General features: G+C 24.4%; 1 protein-coding gene across 1 annotated transcript; it reads left to right on the top strand.

Annotated features, from left to right (window-relative positions):
• The first annotated feature begins 4994 nt into the window (after positions 1 to 4994).
• Positions 4995 to 22837, top strand: LOC112604145 (SEC14-like protein 2). The gene is made up of 9 exons (XM_025353044.1): positions 4995 to 5229; positions 13452 to 13524; positions 15272 to 15315; positions 15758 to 16085; positions 17444 to 17524; positions 17642 to 17841; positions 19343 to 19491; positions 20949 to 21100; positions 21863 to 22837. Exons 1-9 carry the CDS (start codon positions 5173 to 5175, stop codon positions 21991 to 21993), a joined length of 1215 nt encoding a protein of 404 aa, XP_025208829.1. The 5' UTR covers positions 4995 to 5172; the 3' UTR covers positions 21994 to 22837.
• Positions 22838 to 23133: the final 296 nt, after the last annotated feature.

The raw sequence follows: 23133 nt of genomic DNA, 5'->3' as shown, positions 1-23133 counted from the left end.
AGTGATCTGTTAAGAGTCATATTTATCAAAATAGGATAATAAAAAACTGGAGTTACAGAAGAAGTAAAAATTATACACGAAGATAACATCAATATATTTTAAAAAAACACATAAGTACTGTATTGATATTTTGTCAGATTTTAAAATAGTTCTGTTTATCATTACTATACAAAGAAAACGGATGAATTACAACACATCTGTGTATACTAATACTATATATATATTGTAGTTTCTGTGATTCGGACAAATTATGTATGTTACAAGAAAATTAATATGAAATCTGTTATGAGTAGGTAGATATTACGGTTAATTTTTTTGTTTTTATATTACTCCAAAATTACAAAATAACATGTATTCATCTGATATAAATTATATTTTTATGCTCCAGGTTCTACTCAATTACCCAAGTCCTTCTATGGGATGAAAAAAAAAATGTCTTTGTTATAATATTTACAAATTGTTGAATTAATTTGAAATAATTACTAGTTAAGTACAATTCATATATTATAAGGAATGAACAATAACCCATTTAAGAATTAAATAATTTAATGTTTGCAAAATAAACGGCATAATGTAATTTTTTTATAATGTTCTAAGTTACCCTGTAAATGTTTAACAATTTAAAACAATATTTAAACATGATACATACACGATATACATGGGCGCCCATAGGAAATATTTTAGGGAGGGTCAAAATAAAAAAATTTTCGAATGTAAGATAATAAAGATTTAATGTTATTTTTCACATATAAATGTATACACTATACATGCATGTTATATTTATATATATATATATATATATAAATAATAATTGTGTATTAATAATAATTGCCATACGAATAAATAAATAAATAAATAATAATTTTAATAAGTTTTAAAAAAATAGAAATTAAATAATATAATTAAGTATATTATTCGGTATCAGTAAATAAGAACTGCAAATTTCTTCGTTTTATTCCAAACATATTAATGACATCCTGAACGAAAGTATCCTTGTTTGCGTTAGGTTAAAATACCTAATATAGGTATATAGGTTGTAGTACCTATATTGTGATCTTTATGGATTTACCACAAATTATCTGCGATAAATAATTTTACGTATAGGTTATACGGACTACAGAATACGATCTATCTATGATGTTAATACGCGATAACAATGAGTATATTTTTATATTTATTTCATATCTTAAAAGTGATTTCAACAAATAATTTGTCTCGGTAATAATACAGGAGGGGGCAAATGCCCTGTCTTGCCCCCCCCCCCAATGGGCGCGCATGACGATATACTGACTTATAGACTACAATTAGTTAATTTATTCGATGTTGATTTCTGTTAGTAATTGTATTTTTTACTTTTAAGACTTAAAATAATTAATACATAATAGTTGTTGGGTATTATTGTTATTACTTAAGATCATAATCAACTTCAGATTAGTGAAGCAGTGATACAATTTTATAATTCAATAATTTAACAATATATTACAATACCATGTTATACATTGAATATAATACCGAGAATATTTGTTGAAAATAGCTATATTTTGCTATTTTTTAGGTAAAATATCAGCGTAGTTATATAAATAATAATGCGCTAAAAAATGTATTTTTCCGTAAAATTATCTGAGTATAAGTTTTACTTTATATTTTTAAATAAATATTATTATAAATAATAAATATAAATATCTGTCATATAACACATACACTTCAGTTTTAAAACATTTAAAAAACAAAACAACAACAACTAACTAAGTATCTATGTATATCATGCTAATTTAATGTCCGTTCGTGTCTTATATAAATAGAGTATACTAAATAAAATATTTATATGTACGAGTGTATAAATTATTTATTTTTAAAAACTTTAGAAGCAATGGTATAATAAATATTGTATTTTTCTTTTTCTTTGTATTTGCTATACTTCTAATCGGTTTTTGTTATGCAGTCTACGTATCATATCTATAGTATCGATTTTAAAACGTTTTGAATATATAAATTATTTAATTTAATTCATGATAAGTTTATAACTATTCTTATAAATATGCATTTTTATGATATATATCTTTAAACTTAAAAGCATATTTTTCTATATTTTGCAACAACGTAGGTCGTATAATTTCTAACCTCATACTAAAATTACAAAATGAGAAATAAAATTGGACAGGTAAGATTGAGTATTAAATGCATAGACTAAGGTGGAACCCAAACTAACGCGTTTACGATACGTAAACGATATACCGTACAATAAGAGTGCACGTGTAACAAGTGACGTGCTTAACATGTAATAAAGAATGTTATATTGATAACATTTTTTCCAACAAAATTCGTTCAAAACACTTTGTTAACTGCGATATTTTCGGCGATGTAACAACGACTTTATGAGTAATATATTTTGAATAATAAAATTTTGTATATACCGCACCCCCGTACACCTAAAATGGTTATACAGAGCAAAATGTATATGACATAAAGCGATATGACGTTAAAATTATTTTATACTTTATGGATAAGTTTGTGCAAATGCATACTATTTATATAAATAGTTGAATAATCAATATAGCATTTGTTTGCAAATCTTTAGGTATATTATTTTCTATTTCTCTACGCTTTCTTTTGTTGATTTACGATAATAAATATAATTAATGAAAATATGTACCTATATTCTTACAGTGACCGTCATTCTCTACTATTCTCATATTCCTTTCGTAATTGTTCTTACACATTTCAAAAGAAAAACACAATTAAGTACTCTGGTCATAGATACCTTGACCAAAATGGACCTATCATATTACACTATCGTAATCATGAAGACGTTTTGATTGAACAATACAAAATGTATACAATACGCACAATAATAATCGCATCATTAGAATGTTAAGATGAGCCATTATTATTATTATGCGTAATCGCATTATATACATTCTACATGAATTTTATTCATCATGGTTATGTTTTGAATTTTATTTTATTAGTTATTAAAGCAACCCAAACATTTTTTTTCCATTTGATATTCTAGAAATTTGTGACAAGAAATTAATAAGCTATTAAAATTTAAAACCGTATTATATTATTAGTATATTGAATATCAACTATATTGTGTTAGGAAATAATAAAATATATTCATTAAATATGTATAATATTATGTTTTATGCCATTAATAGAAATTTAATAAGAACAATATATTTGGTCAATTCTAGCAAAACAAACTAAGTAGGTACATAATATAATAGGCAATTTTACTGATCTTTAGATTTATTAAAAAATACTTAATGCATATTAATTATTATTATAAATTTATAATCGTTGGAAAAAATTATTAGGGAAGTGGGACTTGGGTGAAATTGGTATCCAGTGTTAGTGACGGTGTTCGTCAATTGCGCCGGATTTGGGACACTACTTGTATAGTATACATATATTGCGCCGGTATCAAAAAGGTATAATTAAAAGATATACATCAATTGCGCCGGAGCATTTGACTATGACACAAACTGTCTTGGTTAGTTTTAATTTTTATAATAATTATATTATATTAATTAAATATTAATTTATATTAACTATATTATTTTTATAATTATTTGTACAGCAATAAACAAAAATATAATGATTTTCAAATGTACCTATGGGCTATGATATAGATATAAGATATAGATAATCTATTTATTAGATTGCAACACGTAAAAACCATACTTACAAAACTTATTTGTAAGTTCCTTATTTACCAAAATATATACAATAATGCTAATCTGTAAGTTTTGAAATCAATAGAAATAGGATTATACGCATTTATTTAATAATATATTTAAGAATTGATCGGCGCAATTATTGACGTACACTATTAAATTTATAACATTGAAATATCGATCGGCGCAATTGATGTATACCTTTTTCCTATCCCATAATTTTTCTTTTTTTACCTGTGATTTTCGGCGCAATTGATATATGCCCATTAGTGGTAATACTACTTCGGATTTAAATGACTTAACCTCATTATTGAAACCAATATCATCTTCATTTCAACTGTGGTTTTATGTTTTGAATATTCTAATTTTTTTTTTATTAATTTTAAGCTACACTGATTTGATTGTTTAAACTTAATGTTACGGTAAAATACATTTCTTATCATTAAAAATAAAATATAACTAATTAATAATTAATTATTATTGTGATTTATGATAATATAATAACAGTTATCTATAATATAAATAGTGATTAACATTGGTGTCATTTTCTTTTTGAATATACAATAATATCATACAAAAATAGGAGAAAAAGTTAATGTTAGTAAATTCTATATTTAGGGTTGAATATTTTTTATATCTACGAGTTAATATACCACAGTGTGTTATTAATTTTCTCATCCATCGATTTTCCAACAAACAATAAGTACCTTTTAATATTAGAACGCATTTTCATCAATAATAACATTAACACGATAGTGTTAAATATTATAAAAACTATTGACAAATGAATAATTACAATACAATATATTATGTTCACATATATATATATATATAAAATATATATACATACAAATATTTTATATGCCTACTTTATACGTATAATATATTTTCCTTATTGCTATACGCCCTTCACACAAAATTCTGTAATAATATTCTTGGTACCTAGGTACTTTATATTATCATAGATAAATTGCAACACGGACACAGCAGCTATTACAGACATTTTAAAATTGTTGATGACTATTTAGTACTTTATTTTAATTTTATGTTATCACAAGCCAGTCATACGAACACAAGTCATTTTCAGTCATCAATTATTATTATTGTTTTACAGTGTTAAGAAGGAAGCAAATACACACACAAATACTCATTATCATTGTAGTTAAACCCATGTCTATATAATAATTTTGTATCGGCGTTGATATTAATGTGTTAAGGTCGTCTCGAAAGTACAACAGATAAATTATATTATAGATTTACTATTGGTGGTAGGGCAAAGTGTCCCTCGTTTACATTTCCTTTAGTCGACTGCCGCCACTGCCGTCGTCGATCGGTTTGCAGTTCGCACAGAGTCCACTTTGCGGTGAATGTGAATAAGGTTCCGTTTTCATTACATACGCCGTCTCTAGCGTTATATTTTGATATAACCGTTGCCGTTCGTTTCGTAAGACAGCATTCAATTTCATCGTAATCCGACTAATTCAAACCATATAATATGTCTAGAAGAACCGATTTGGATCTAAGCGATGATCAAAGATTCGCTTTAATGAAGGTATAATAAATTATAAAATTATTTGTTTATTTTATTTATCTTATATCATTAGATAATATCCAAAAAGGATAATATAATGCAGATAGTAGTAGTTTAAGAAAATAATATTACAACAGCGTAAAATTCCAAATTAACATTATATCAGGAATGATATACCGTAAATATACCTACCTACAATGTGAAATAAATACATTTTAGTTAATTTTTATGGTATTATGCCATAAGATTATAAATATTAGTAACTACTACAATTTTTGGTATAGTAACACAATTATAAAATAAATAAAATTAAAGATTTTATTACAGGACATTAACATTTGTTTTATTGAGTTATATTTAATTCAATTATTTTTTCCTAAATAATTAAAAAATAATTGTGGATAACAATAACGATATAAATTGTAGGTACTTTAAAATGTGTTTTTTTAAAGAGTTCAAGGTAGACAATAGTTATATTATTTATTAATTCATGGATAAACATGTTCATCTATTTATTTCCGTCTTAATTCTATAACTGGAATTCGATATTTTATAAGGACCTCTACAATTGGCTAATACATTATATAAATTTTATGAGCAATTAGTCTTTAAATTTATTCAAATTTATTTTTTAAGTCAACTCAATTTGAATTTAGTGACCAAATAATAACCAAATTAAAGAAGCTCATATAGTTATTGTTATTAGGGCCGCGAAAATTAAACAATTTGTAGAGTTAAAAAACTCTGTACAATTATTTCTATTCAATATTAAATACATCTATATCTTATCCTGCACAACCAATAATAATGTATAATTCATATTTTTCTTTGTTTATCTTATTATTTATGAAAGGGAGTATTAATTTACGTATATACAACGATAACTAAATACGATATCACAAAATGATTACTTTACAGTATATTATTAATTGATTTAAATCACCTGTTGTATTCATCAATTAAAAATAATATTAATAACGCCCGACAAACGATAATCATCGTAAAAATATAATATCTATCGCAGTAGCTATTTTTCTTTGTTTTAAATTTTTTCTATTTAGTACTTATCCATAATAAATGTATATCAAAACTCAAAATTTTGTTTTATTTTAATTTTTTAAATTAAAATTCGAAAACAAAACGAGTAACCTGTACACAAAATGTATGTTAATATAATATCTCATATGAATAAATAATGCATATAAATGAAAATTTAATGATACATTTTTTTGTATACATATTATATAAGTCCAAATTTTAAAATAACTTAATCTAAGATATATTTTGAACGCTCGAATTTAATCGTTTAATTTTATTGTTAATTTTCTTATTGTGAGATTTTCATTATTATAAATATTATTATCCTCGTATATATTGTTTATTTATAACGTATGTATATTGTATACACGGAAATATGGAATCAGTTTGATCCTTGTAAAGGTTAGGTTAGCACATAATTACGTTATCATAATGCATGCATACTAGTTAATGAATTATTAACGACACATATCTATACACTTGCCAATTATGCATCGCATGAATGTGAATTTTAAGATTTTTCTCAGTGTCATTCTGCCTTATATCTATAATACGTATATATTAAACAGTTTTGATATAATCTGAATAAAGTTCAACATTTATTTAAGTACTTATTATCCAATTCATTATAGTGAACGATAAATTATATACATCGTAATTTCAAAAATTCAATAAACATTGATTGTTAAAAACTTCTTTGTACTCAAACAGCTATATTTCATTTATTAAATATTATTAAAGGTCAAAAACCATTACAAATTAAAACTAAAGATATAATATGCACATACATTTATTAAAATTTAACCGAGCGAAGAAATTGTTATTTATTAGTTATATATTTATATATAATAATATAGGTATATTAATACCTACTTAAAATGTATTATTCAAAATTAACTAGGTATTAATAAAATATGATGGAAAACTGGTTGGATAAAAAAAAATTATTCAAATTCATAATAAAATGATATTTTTTAATATATTAGTTACATAATAATATATTAAAATACAAAATATTATTTTTTATTAAAATTAACTATGATATTAATTATTATTGAAAGGTAGTGAACATCTAATTGATAAAAATTTATTGTAATAATATATATTTTCAAGATGAATACCATAATAAAAATATAGCATTATCAAAACGTTTTGTTTAAGTGGAAAAACAAGCTTTTTTTACTAGTTTGAACAAATCTTTAAAAAATTATGACGCCTACATATTAAATAATTGAGTATACAATATTTAGATAATAAAATAAAAACACATCTTTATTTTGTATATTACTATAAATTTAAGTATGGTATTTTCATCTAATAATGTAAATATTTATACTTCGTATCTAAATAATGACAGAAAAATATAGTCTGCTTCATATAGTGAAATTAAAATATAATTTGTTATATTAAAAACAAAATTACAAAAATCGATAGCAAGTAATTTACATTCAAAAATTCACCATGTACAAAGACAGATCTTTTCAGATCAAATCTTAGTGTTTAAAAAAATAATAACTGTAAAATACTATTGTACTAAAATCTCATCCAAAACCGTAGTATTTATAATACGAGTAGATACAATATTATAAAAATCAAAAATTGTATAAACTAGAAATACATTTTTTAATTTTAATCATCTTTTCTTGTTTAAAATTATATTAATACCTTTTCGACGTATAATGATTTACAAATAAGAATACTATATAATACTCAGTATATACCATTTGTACGATATCGTTTTTAACCCACTAAATTATAGCTGGTGGTCTTTGGTAAAAGTTTTAAACCTTTAATGCGTACCTACCATCGGCGTTTATTATATTATTATTATTATTTTATCGTATAGATACGTACATAATATCATAATAATAAATTGTAAATGTTGTGACCTGTGAATGTTCATACAAGTTTCATAACCGGAGCCGTTTTAATTAGCGCGCACGCGCGCATATACAGTCGTTGCGGTGCGTCTGGTTTCGTTTTTCTTGACACTAATGATGACGACGCGGACAACGACGGCTGCGGAGGTGGCTGCAACTGCAGCACACTCTCTGTTAACAAAACGGTCGATCTGCCACGGAGTGGTTTAGCGAACCGCAAACCGAAAAACGAAAAGTCCGTGACTGCCGCCTTACGGCTTGCGTTCGCGGTACGATAATATAATAACTTTATTTTAACTTCTTTTTTTTTGTTTTTTTTTTTGAATTACAATAATGACTACACAATAACTCATAATGATTGCGGAACGTGAACCGACACTATAATAATTAAAAATATTAGGTAAAAAGTCAAGACGGACTTGTTTTGCGGTAACGGTCTCAATTAATATAAAAACATAAAAACCACACAAGTCGCGTAGTACATAATATTATAATTGAAAACTAAAAACTCAACTTTGAGCGAAAAGGCCTAGCCTTCTAGAACTATTTCTATTTAGTCGTACCTTTTTAAACGTTGACTTGTCACACGGCTACGCGTAATACGATTTTCGAAAAAAAATAACAAACTGAGGCCACCGTTTTGTTCGAGTTTGTACGGTAATCCTTAGAGGGCTTCAAGAAAAATATAAAATTTACATCACTATAGAACCTCCGGATGAGTAATTTCGACCTTATTTTTGTACATAATTATTAATTTATATACTTTGCGGTTCCGCGTCGTGAAGTTAAATTACCATCTCACATAAATGAGAAAAACATATTTCAAAATCGTGAAACATATAGAAGGTACACTTGTAACCATTATTGATGAAAAGTATGCCAGCTGTAATATTAATTGTTTTCGTAATCTCGTCATTCATGTTTTTTTTTTTTTTTTTTTAATTTATATGCATTTATGATTAACTATCATTAAATAGACTCTACAATTTTGTCGATTGTATTACATATTATTTTTATCGTTTTAGATGAATTTTAGTCAATTATGGATTCAAAAAAAAAAAAAAATGTATTACAATATTATACATACATTAAATTACTGCGCTACTCCAGTTTAATTCATAAAGTTTTGATTTAATGTTAATCTACGATTACATAAATAAATGATTATCTCTGTTACAAATAATAGTAATAAGTAATAACAATAATATTATAGTTATTTATTATACCCTACGTGTAAGAAAATTGCCTATTCAGAAAGCCGTGTTCAAAAATAATCAGTAAATTTAAATTAAATTTAAGCAATTACAATGTTTTTTAGATTACAGAAATTAGATCATTTAGTTTGTTTATTTTTAATCCAAGGTAAATATTGTTTGTATATGTGTAATTTTTTTGTACCTTTTTATACGTAGTATAAAGAATTACTCTCGACAGTTCGAACGTCTTAATTTTTAGTAAGTAAAATATTGTAATATGGAATGGTGGAATACAACAAATTATTATTATTTCCGGCATAATAAAAATTTCGATTAATTAGTTTATGAAGTCCAAAAATTTAAATTATAATATTTTGAGTAAATATTGAAATCATATTGCATATTTTTATTTATCAACGTCACCATTTAACATTCAAAATTCAAATGCTTGATAAAAATTTCGTTTATAGTCATTATTAGTTGTTTTTTTAGAAATCTTTTCTTGGTATGATTTTTTTTCAAAACAAACTTTATCGGAAAATTATTTATTTTCTTGCTTAATACTGTACTTTTTGCAACGGTAATTACAGTAAAAAACACACACTCTTCAGAATAACAAATAATAATTAATAATAATTAGAAAATCAAAATGTTGGTTTTATTATATCAAACATGAATCAGTAGTTTGTTTAATGTTAATCCCATCTCATGATGACAAATCATTGCTGTAATTTTTTTTTTTTTTTATATGAAAATAAAGAGATTTAAATAACGAATAAAATAATAATAATAATAATAATACATATGTAGGTAATAGTTTTATTATGAATAATAAGTACCATATTTTTGTTTTTTTATTATAAAAAATATAATATGTAACAACTTTGATAATATTGTTTTTGAATATATTATAACGTAATACTGAATATTGTATTTCGAGAAGTTCAAATGAAATTATTATTTAGTATTGTCGATCATCAGACATTTTTACGTTTTTATTAATTTCATTAACATATATTATTATAATGAATTTCCAGTTAAAAATAAACTATACAAAAAAATGGAAATTCCATACAATTTTTACGTATTACAGAGATATCATTATTAATTATGATACATAATATATACATATGTAATTTTCGTCGAATAATTTGTATACAATTTATATAACTCATTTAATTATTTTTTTGTTCAATTTAACAATAGAAAGAAAGTAGGTATATAATATGTTCTGAACATACTATATTTTTTTTGCTTATTTAGAAGAAGATCAAGATATCTACTAGACATCTGTTATTATCTTATAAGTCATTAACACGCAGTGGTTATTTCAACATCCTATCAAGAGCTCACGAATTTTTATTCACAAAAACAACTCATGGTTTAACTGTATTTATATCATCGAAATCCAATTGAATTTAACTTTCTTTAAAGTATATTCATTAAATGTTTCAAGTGTTTTAAAATTTTCTCGGCACAATTCAAACCAAGTATTTCGTATTTATATAATATATTTTAAATATTATTTTCTCATTTACTAAAGGTAGTTCAAACGTTAAGGCTGTTTATTAAATACTCTGCTTAAAGTTTAAATTAATTATTATTACTTAAATAGTAAATAGTTGCATCTATTTGTACATAAAATCCTTAGTATAGTTTATCATAACTGTTATCAAATAATATTATCGTAATCCATGCGTTGCGTGCATTTTTCAATTTTATATTGCAAAATATTTAAATGGATATTTTACTAACTCGAATCAAGACATAAATATAATGTCGCTAAAAAAAAAATCCAATCATCTATAATAAATATTTGTTAGAGGATTTGTTAGTTTGATAAAAATTGTTTGTCATGCCTAATGGACTTATGCATTCCCGTTGTGCAAAATTGCAAATCTTATTCATTGAGTTGGTCAAAGTCGTTCAATCTTTTGTCAACATAGTACTTACACCTCTACCGATGAACGGGTCAAGGTCATTTAACTTTTTTCTTATATTTTCGTTATGGCACACGTCAATATTACAACTTATAAGATTTCAATACGAAATTGAGTAATTATACTTTATTATTATTATAAACTCAGTATCGCCGTAACTTAGTGTATGTTTGTGCACGTTTAAGGTACACCACATAATAGTATAAACTACATATCTATTAGAAGACGTGTGATGTATATGTGTGCGATGCTGGAGGGGCGAGGACCTAAATCGCCGAATGATTTTCGAGAATGATTTACGACGTTGTCGATTGTGTAACAAGTCTCGTCTTTTAAAAAAAAAACAATCCTTGTAACTTTCACCGCCTAAGTTGGTCCACGCGTTTGCAACTGCGGCAGAGGTAACCAACGGGAACTGCTATAGGTACACGCGCACACACACACATACATATTCGTCACTGCTTGTGTTATCGCATTGCGTACGTTTTTACTTTTTATAAACATTACTAACCACCAACGAACATTATAAGCATTGACTTAGTATAATAAATGTATGTAACTGACGCGCGCGTACGCCGTCTCTAGAAGTATAGAAGGTGAAAACAAATGTGTTCTTTTTTAAATTATTAACAAATTCTATATCGTGCACGCATTCTGTACTTATGTAACAATATAATATAGTAGGTAATAGCTGGTATAATAAAATACAAAATATTAATATATACATGTGTCCTAATATTTAATAATTGTTTGATTTCAATTCATAGACAGTCATTATTGTAGAGATTAGTTTTTAATGTTGTCGATATAGTTATTTAACCTGGATTTGGTTTAAATAAATAGGTACCTATTTTATAAATTATCTTTAAAAAAATTACCCATTAATCAGTTAAATATATTTTTAAGAATACGAACAATAACGTTTAGCATAATTGGCTTAAAATTAAAATAAATAAAAGTAAAGTACACAAATATATCTTAACTTGTAAACATTTCTATACGGCCTCTGTATGATTCGTAATTAACAATCGCTTACAATATTTTAAATTAATAATAAATTAAATAAAAACGTTTTGGGCAATGGACCATCGATTTAAAAAAATTTTAATCGACATATTAACTTGCAGAGTAGATTAAATTGTATATTATAAATTTAGACTGTTGAGAGTATACAATCATAACAACTTGCTAATTTTCTCAATACACCATAGTATTTCTTAACTGATAACTAAGTAATTTGTATAATTAAATAAATGTAAATTTGTATTTGTTAACGATGTATTTTGTAAAACTAAGATCAAAAAATAACAATAATAAAAGACAATTTTGTAAATTTTAGAAATTTTCATTAAATAGTAAAATGTATAATTTTTTTAATAGATTTTTATAATAATAGGCTCACTTGTACACCAAAATATTTAAGTACATTATCCAAACAAACCGATAAAACGAAAGGTCCGAAAATAAAGATATATATATTATGTATTATAAAACAAAAATTAAATTTGGCTATGTACCATTAATAAAATATATTCATTAGATATTATATATTTATTTATTTGATTTCATTTTAGGAGTTGAACGTTATTTACTGTGTATAATATTAAATTTTCGCAGTTATTATTTTTTATCATTAAGTATAATCAAAAGCGTATACGCTTTGCGTAACTTTTAAAGGTTTAAAACGCTTTCTACTTATTTCTATTTTCAAAATTAAATTTTAAACGAAAATAATTTTTTCTTATATATTATTACTTTTATTTGTTATTTATATTGATTATTATATACTTATATACTAACTACCCTTGAAATATTATTGTTTGTGTATAAATTATATATATTTAGCACTATACTCGTATATTTAAGTGTAATTCATTAAAAATAATACTAACAGATTAATGAATAATAAGAAATGTAAAATAAATCCATAAATTGCAGGTAAAAAAATAAAATCATTCATGTCATTTCATAAAAATATAGCTTAAAAAAACTATAAGTAGATTAAATTTGCATGCTGCAGCAGATAGATTGCATACACTCAACACCTATATATACCTGTATATTATATTTTATAATATAAAATAATATATTCTATGGAATATTTACAACGATCAAACCATTAATTATTAACTATAATAAATAAATACAATATTATTTGGTAACATTAATATTGCATTGTGATGTTTCAGTTACGAAGAAGCGTTGCTGACTTAAAATTGGATGAAAAATACGACGATTGTTTTTTACTCAGATGGCTCGAAGGTATAATAATTTTACCTTTCAAAAACTTTACAAAAGCATACATTTTATTAGTTTAGTACTTTATATTATATACAATCAAAATAGTGAACAGGCCGATTTTAAAATCAATAAGTTTTACGTTTTTTTGAAATGAACTATACATAGTTTATTATACGCCGATAAGTTCGTTGATTTTAAAACAACAAGTATCAATTTTTCACGTAATAATGCGTGCAATAATTTAAAAGGAGGGAAAATTTGTTTTTCAAAAAATTTTTAAAAACTCTTTATTAATTTAAAGTAATCCACGTCGCGCATTATCAAGAATGGTTAAGATGATAAATAACTATTTATAGTTTATATGTAAATATGTAACTACTAACTACAAATATGTGTCACATCATCCAGGGCTCTAGGCTCATTAAAAATTGACCATTATAATCTTAAATCAGTTATACCTATCGAAATTTTCTATTTCTATTTATATATATATAATAATACTAGTATGAACTATAATATACATAGTACACTAAACAAATCTGTTTTATCTATACCTACATATATTTAAAATAATTATTTCACGAACAAAGCAAAACAATAGTGTAAACGACATTTTTAGTAACATAGCTTACCTCCGCGTAACCTTTCATATTTCCTGTTGCAATGTTTAATTAAATCGTTCAGATGTCGGGGTAACGTGACTTTCTATTAAAAATAAGTGTGTCTAATCAATATACTAAACAATGTAATCGGTAAATTTAAGCACCACTATATCAGAATTAAAGCGCATAAATTATACTTTTCTTATAAACTAATATCTGTAGGACGACCAAATATCACAGCAATAGTATACTGACCCACTTCTTATAATAATCAACAAAATAATATAGCAAAATGTTAATAGATAGATATATAGATATTAATTACGTATAAATCACAAAATACCACAAAGTATATAGCTGTATAGCATATAGAGGTACCCAAAGACCAAAGTACGTAATCCAATAAATATTGTAAACATCAATTAATTTTACAAATATATATCAAAATCGGTAGTCAAAGTTTGACTTTGATACTTTTTTATTTAATAATTAATAATATTTTAAAAATAATCTATCTACCTATCTAAATATATATTATACATATATATGCCCAAATACCACTCATTCACTAATTGATCGCTATTTCTCTAAAATAATAAAACGTATAATTTTAAATTTTAAGTAATCATCCTCAAATGTTCTAGATTTGAAAGAAAGTATTTTTTTTTTAATTCTCATTTTAAATTTGAGCTCACACAGAGATTTATTTCCGCAAACAGAAATTAATTTTTTCTTTATTTTATATAGTTGCCCCCTCTGACTAATAAAAATAAAAAAGATAAAATAGTTATTATAATTAGATATAGTTTTAAATCTATAATTAATTTAGTCAAAATCACTCAAATTAAAGTATTATATATAGTTTACATTTAAGACGGGGAAAATCCACTGGTATTATTAATTTGTTACGGGCAACGCTGTACTAACAGTTAGTATATAAGCATATAATACGTATAATGTCAAACATCAGACATTTTTTTGATTTCACAAATTGTTAGTATTTTTTAGTTATTAATTTATCATGAATAATTTATGTTATATAAATAATATTAAAAATACTTTACTTATCCAATTAAATATTTTACAGTTTAATTGATTATTAAATTTATGTTTAATGAATATTAAATATGTTTGAGTTTTCATTTATTTGATTTCATATTTTATAGCTCGAAACTTCGATCCAAAAGAAGCAGAAGATATGTTGAGAACAGTGAGTAATTTTAATATAATAAACCATTCGAAAATATTATTCTGAAAGACCAACTATTCAGGTATATTTAAAAGTAATTAGGCTAATTGAGACTGATAAACGATAAAATGATATAATTAATGAAATTATTAACTATTTTAAATTATTAATGTACAGCAGCGTTATCTCCTATTGCTCCATGTAAATATTAAAATAGGCATACAGCAATTAAGAATTTCCAAACTTATTTAACACCTGGTATAACTATATAATTACTGTATCTGTATAATATCACAAATATTGTATGAATACTATTATTGAACAATTATTTTGTTATCTGAATACGTAATCATATTCCGGATACTTTGCATTTGTATAATTTGAATACATTTTTTCTACATTTAAAAAAATAAATATTTTACTTAATTGTATAATGTATACTTTAAATTATATTAAATTTTAGTCAATGAAATGGCGAGAAGAGTGGTCGATTAACAAGGACGATGGCTGGCAACCACCCCAAGTGCTGGTCGACTACATGCCGAGCGGTATTAGCGGCTTTGACAAGGAAGGATCGCCCGTTATTATTGTTCCATTTGCCGGGTTCGACTTGTGTGGTCTGCTCAAGTCAGCCCCACCGAAAGACATGGTCAGATTCTTAGCACAAAAGCTTGACTCATACATAGAAGTGGCTAGGCAATCGTCACTCACACACGGTCCAAAAGCATCACAGGTGTACTGCATAGTCGACTTGACCGACTTTAACCTGAGACAATTCACTTGGAAACCAGGTAAATTATTATGCGGACCCTTTACCAGTACTTATAATTTTATATTGCATAGTTAATATTCAATCATAGTCATTGATATTATCGTTTAAAATTTGACTTAAACTTTATAAAAATACGTATATATATATATATATATATTAAAATATTAAAATATTTTATATCTAAATTTTAATAAAATTATACTCCATTAAATTAAAAAATTAAAAAGATATATTTTAAAATAAGTGTAAAATATTAGATATTTTTCCAAAAACAAATTTATTTTAAATCAAATTATTGACTTTTCGATATGACGATAATTTAACGCTTGAATATATTATTGAAATATAATAGACACAGTTAGCTCTTGATTGGGTTTGGGTACTCATTGGAATTTGAAATATTAAATACCTATGACAAACATTAAGATAATTTTTAATCATATAGTAATATTATAAAAATATTAATATATCTTAGCAATATAGCAAATTTTGAAGGGTATTATTTTTATGTTAAGTCACAAAGTTGACTATTAACATGTATTTTGTTATTTTAAATTAGTATAATGATAAAATTAATGCCTCTTCCTTCCCAAATAAATTACTAATTATATTATAATTGTCTTAAATAGTATTATGATAGGTATGTCATTCCCGTGTCTTTTAGATAATACTACACTGTTTTTATATTATGGTTGTAACTTGAAATATTATCATAGTGTTTATTATTTATGTATTAAACTATACTTCATTTTAGACACCATTATACTACTTTAATTACAAAGTAATTGTACAAGTCACTTTATTTAAACAACAATATAACAATTAATTAAAAGTTATAATTTTCACGAGTATGACTACGATTTATGACCATGTTGTTTTCGTAGTTTTGCTTTACTCTTGATGAATTGGATATTTTATAAGAATTTCAAACGTGCAAAACTATATTTATACATGTATTTTTTTAATAATCATAACTAAAAACTGACTCATTAAGCACTACATGTCCACGTATTGAAATAATTTTCAATCGTCACGATAATTTTTTAGATAACTATATTAATTAAGTGTCGAACAGGAGCTATTAATGATCGATACCTGTTCGTCTATAGTTCGTCCAGGACAATAATAAATTATGTGAGGGTCGGCAAATTACGTTGTATAACATATACATAAGTCATCTTCATAATATATTATTCTGATTTGTTTCTCCACGTGTTGAGTCATTCAAATTCTACCCTAAGATTGATCTCTCGATGATAATTATGTCACCGCGTTAAGATACACAACTAATTATATTGTACATATATTCTTATGGGACTGCTTAGAAATATTAATAACGACAATGTGACATTGAGTGTTTATTTTTATAATTTATAGCGGCCGAGATGATAATCAACTTGTTGCAAATGTACGAAGCCAATTACCCAGAAATATTGAAAGCATGTTACGCGATTAATGGTGTGTATATTTTATGTGTATCATTTTTCTAATCACGGATCACTTCCGTGACAAATATTTATATAATATGCACATAGGTATATTATGTTATAATATTATTTATTTCACGGTTTTCAGCTCCCAAAGTGTTCAGTTTTGCATTCAACATACTTAAAAATATACTCACAGGTAACACAATGAACAAGTTCATAATTTACAAAGCGGACCCGAGTAAGTGGAAGCCTGCATTGGCAAAAACCATCGATAGCGACCAGTACCCAGCGTTTTTTGGAGGCGATCTGAGGGATCCCGATGGTGACCCCAGATACATCACCAAAGTTAGTCAAAACACGTCTAAATAATTTTTTTTTTCAAATAAAAAAATAGATAAACTATTTGAAAAAACATAATATATTGAATTTTGGTTTAGCGTTTGACTTGCATGGTTGTATCGCGCACCATCAAAATGAAATATTTCAAGGCTCATGGGTGTAAAAAATGATTATCTAATTTTTTGTTTCCAGTTACCTTCACTCGGTTTGCATAGCACACCACGGAAACGTGTAATAAATATAATATCATCTTTAATGAACATCTCCTTAAAAAAAAAAAAAAAAACAAAATAATAAGCAATAATAGTTTAAAACGTGATCATAAGGAGTCATCTAACATCTTAGGTATCTGACTTGCGCGTCATCCAAACAGATCATAATATTAACGTATTAAAGTACATCTGTCACATTATATATGACCGTATAATATACTGTATAATGCGTGATGTTGTGTTCACCTTTGTGGTTGTTTGATTCTTTTACATTTATTACTAATGACGTCAAATATTTGCAAGTAACTCGTTAAAAATACGAACATCGTAGGTAGTACCTATTGCACAAAAAACGATCGCCTGTCGATCGATACCCGCCGTTATTGTGAACATATTATGCTTTCTCGGAAATTATAGGTACTATTGTTGTTAGTTATTACTTATTACTTAGATACAGTTCAATTAGTATATGATCACACACAAAATTGTAATTTATGTAGATAATCTATTTAATATCAAACAATAATCAAATAAAACAAAACGCAATGATAGCTGTATAATATACTACAAATATGTGTCGAGCGATTTTGACCAAATATAATGTACGGTTCTAAAATGTATCCGATTAAAATAACTATTTTATTTTCTGTAACCAATGGTAACCCTATACAAACAAAAAACAAAAAAAAAACTAAAAAATTTACTGTGTAAGTGCCACCTTTTAAAATACGTTAGAATGCATTTTTGAAAAATCCTTTCTAAATTATAAAACAAAAGTGTTGTTAAATTCCAAGTCTAACACATTATATAGTTTAGGTGCTATGTTAATTCTCTATTAGTCAGAACTCAGAACAAAGTTTTAAATATTTATAGATAAATATACTACACATGGCGTTCGTATCGTTTATTTGTATGATGAATGGACGACGGTCCATTGACACCGACTCAGCAATGGCAATTTTTTAAGTTTAATTTCTAAAATAAACTTTATCCATTTCTTTTTGCTTTGTTAATAAACTCGCATAATACCTATTTTATAAAGATGACTTATTTTCATTTCAGTCCGAAAATTTATAAATTCAATTATAATTTATGAATTTAGTCTGTACAATATCAACTATCAACATTAAGAAATAAAATATTATTATATTACGAGTCAAGCATAGGTTAATATTTAACAATAACATATCGATTATCGAAATTAACATACATTGTACTATTGTATGAACATTTTATTATTATTATTATTTTTTTTTTTTTTTTGTTAATCGCAATGTATTTTTTTATTACTATAGATAAATCAAGGAGGAAAAGTGCCAAAAGAATTATATTCAAAAAATGACAAAAGACTTACAAATTCTGATGATATGGTACTAGTAAATATTAAAAAAGGCGATAAACTATACCTAAAATATACAGTTACTGTACCACAAAGTTTTCTGAGGTAAATTTTATAATTAAATATGAATTTAATAATATTAATGTTTAATGATTTTAATGGCAAATTTGTAAAATAAAAAAGTTGAAAAAAAAAGGTACTCATTTATCAATGATTAGATATAAAATTATAAATTATAATAATACATATTTTATAAAATAATGATTTACAATTTACATTTAAAAATAGATTTTAGTCAAATCTAAAAAAAAATAAAGGTAAGCAAATGAGTGAAATAGGTGCCGCTTGACTGTATAGTAGATATTAAATTGGTTACATAATAATGGATGTATTAAATTTAAATTTTAAATTTTTATTTTTAATTTTTTACATTATTGTTAACAAAAAATAACTGAATAGAGACAGTCTAACAGCTTATATTATCACTTTATTTTATGATAATATGGTTATGAGTGTTATGACATTACTATTAAAGTAATTAAATTTAATATTATTACGAAAGGTTAATTTAATTTTTTCTGAAAAATTGCATATTATATTCTAATATAAGTATTTAATTATAATAATATTTATTAAACCATAATACTCGTACATTACTACTCGTATTAGTAATTTTTAAATCAGTACCACTTTACTGTAATACTATGTAAATAAGTTCATGGTATAAAAAGGTAATTGTATAACATTAATTTACATATCTTGAAAATGTTATTAGGCATACTGAAATTCATAATACACATAAAAGTTTTAAATTACAATGAAATAAGATAAATCATATTTTTGAATTATGACAATAACTTACATCATTAAATATAAATATATTCATCTAAATTTGAACTTCAAATGACAATATTAATAATTGTGCTTAATATGTTATGTTTATTATTTTTTTTTTTTTTTTTTGTACTTTGTATTAAATTTAAAAATCTTAACTAATACTAAAATTTTTAACTATAAAATAATTTGATAATTGTCTCAATTTTGACGAAATTTATTTTAATTCTTATTTCAAAGGCTTATAACAGTTAATTTTGATTAACGGTCAATTTTTTCTCTTAATTCCATCATTAACAATTTATAAGGAACCTTTTACTAAATATTCGAAAACACATTTTGTAACAAAATTGTCGATATTTATAGAAAAAAAAAATCGAAAATTTCTATTATTCTTAAATATCTCAAAAAACATCAAAATATTTGAGTTTCCACAGTTATTTGTTTTGTAATCATAACAAAAAAATAAAAAATAAATCGATATTATCGAAAACGACGAAAACTAACTAAGCATACAAATTTCCCATTTTTCCTTAATTTATTCTTAAGACCCCACTAGCATTTTTATTATTCTGAAAGGTGATGATACACTAATAATAAAAATAAAACACATACAAACAACATTGTAAAATCAATACATTATCATTCCGCTCAAAATCTAAAATACACAGAAATAAAAGAATTAATTTTTTTTTATAAATGTTTAATGTGTAACTGTTTTACATAAGATGGCAGTTCAAAACAGAGGGACATGATATCAAATTTGGTATATTAGCAACAGATTCAGAAAATATTCAAACAATAATAATGCCAATAAAGAAAGTAGCATGCCACGAGTTTGAAGAGATTGGAGTCATCAAATGCAAGCATCCAGGAGAATGTAATTTGGTTTTTTTCATTATCTATCTATATTATAATATTTTATTTTTTTATTTTTACTGTTATCATAACAAAATGATTACTAAGGCTCACTGGGTGGATACTCATGTAGAGGTCTAAGAGTTATATTGTTTAAAAATATTTAATTTTTAGATACAATTAGAAATCTTAATAACTATTTTTTGAACTAGATAAATAATAATAATAATAATAAAATAATAATATTCATAAAAATGTAATATAAATAATTATACATCAATTATTTTCACAAATATTAAAAATTTTTATGATATATATATATATATATATATATATATCAATTATAAGAATGGTTAATGATCATAATTTGATAATATCGAGCACTCATTATTTCAAAGATAATTTTTAAAGTTTTTTTTTTTTTTTTTTGAAAATTAAAGACATGTAATTCTAATATAATTTTATTCGAGTTTTATTTTTTTTTTTAATTACTATAAACTTTTAGTTTTTAAATGGGAACCGTTATTCTCGATTTGTATTAATCTGAAATAACTACTTTTTTGACAATTGTGTGCATAAATATCAAATATTGAGTGAATAGTTAGTTTTCATTAATAACAGATTATAGTTAAATCTTTAAATATTCTATATTTATAAATAAAAATATTATAAAATAATAAATAATTTGCATTTAATATTTATGCAGATAATAATCGCACTGAATGTATGTATCGAACTCATTAGCATAATGTGTACCTAATTGAAAGCAATTTTTTTCAAACAGATACAGTTGTATTTGACAACAGCTACAGTTTCATACGTGGCAAAAAACTCGCATACAACATTCGAATCACGTTGCCTGTAAAAGAAAAAACCATCGGTACGATTGATCAGATGGTGAATATGGAAGAATAAGTTATATAAGGTCGATGTAAGAGTATAATAGCATTTAATGACTAATAATAACAGTAATTCTAATTATATAATATAATACCTTTATCAAAACTATTAGAAATTTAAATCAAATTATATATACTTTTATATAACTAAAATTTTAAATTGTTTAGATACCTGTATAATACCTAATGGACAATACCTGCTCATACTATGCCTAGGTATACGCTAAAATGTAAAATAAATTGATATTTGTCATACTATGCTATACATTTAACAATGTACAGCCATTCAACAGTATAATATGATCGATAAAATAGGTACGCTGCATATAAATACTAAATGATAATAAATACGGTTAATGTCAAAATTTGATCAAATTATATATTTGATGGGGCAAACAATCGCCCATTCCCCACATTTATAAATCAAAATTGTTATAATTTTTTAGGTATGTTTTGATTTTAATGGGAAATAGGGGTAAAAATTCGAACATAATTTATATATGTTTTAAGGTATAATAATTAAAGCGTCTTTCAATACTAAAATATAAATTTAAGTACTTAATAAAATTTTTAAAAGCACCGTTAATATATTTTTTTAAACGCCAATGTGTTATTGGCAGTTATTGCTGTTCTCCAATCAGAAAATATTTAAAATAATTTATTTGTTTCCGTGTAAATCATGTTATGCATAACCACATGAATAAATTATTCCCAATAATAATAAAAATAAAACAAAGGACTCCTTAAACTTACCAATTGTATAAATAAATGTTGTGTAAGATGTTAACACAGCACTATCTAAGAGCTTTCTATGAACTTTAGTAATAATTATAAATAATTACTATTTTTATTAATCATGTGTGTACAATATTATATATATATATTTTATATATATATATTATATATTTTTCCAAAATTGATGGTCTGGTTTTTTTTTTTTTTTTGAAAAATGTATTATTGAATTATTTTCTAATAAACATTAATTTTATGAATGTTAGTATTATATCTATTTATATAATAATACAAACCATGTAATATTATTATTATTAATTTGTATCTTCAGTTTTATATAACTATTTTAATTTTATTATTCATTATTATTATATATTTATCTATTTTTATTATTATTAATTAAAATAAAACATTTCATTTTTTA

This window comes from Melanaphis sacchari, unplaced genomic scaffold (assembly GCF_002803265.2).
Source record: "Melanaphis sacchari strain LSU unplaced genomic scaffold, SCAv2.0 Contig0_pilon_pilon, whole genome shotgun sequence".
Lineage (NCBI taxonomy): Eukaryota > Metazoa > Arthropoda > Insecta > Hemiptera > Aphididae > Melanaphis > Melanaphis sacchari.
The sequence above is the reverse complement of the archived record's forward strand: the minus strand, read 5'-3'. Positions and strand labels throughout refer to the sequence as shown.

Coding starts and splice junctions, on each gene's coding strand:
- LOC112604145 (XM_025353044.1), top strand. CDS start 5,173: ATGTCTAGAAGAACCGATTTGGATCTAAGCGATGATCAAAGATTCGCT. Junction 5,230..13,451: donor AAAGATTCGCTTTAATGAAG/GTATAATAAATT, acceptor GTGATGTTTCAG/TTACGAAGAAGCGTTGCTGA. Junction 17,842..19,342: donor ACCCCAGATACATCACCAAA/GTTAGTCAAAAC, acceptor TTATTACTATAG/ATAAATCAAGGAGGAAAAGT.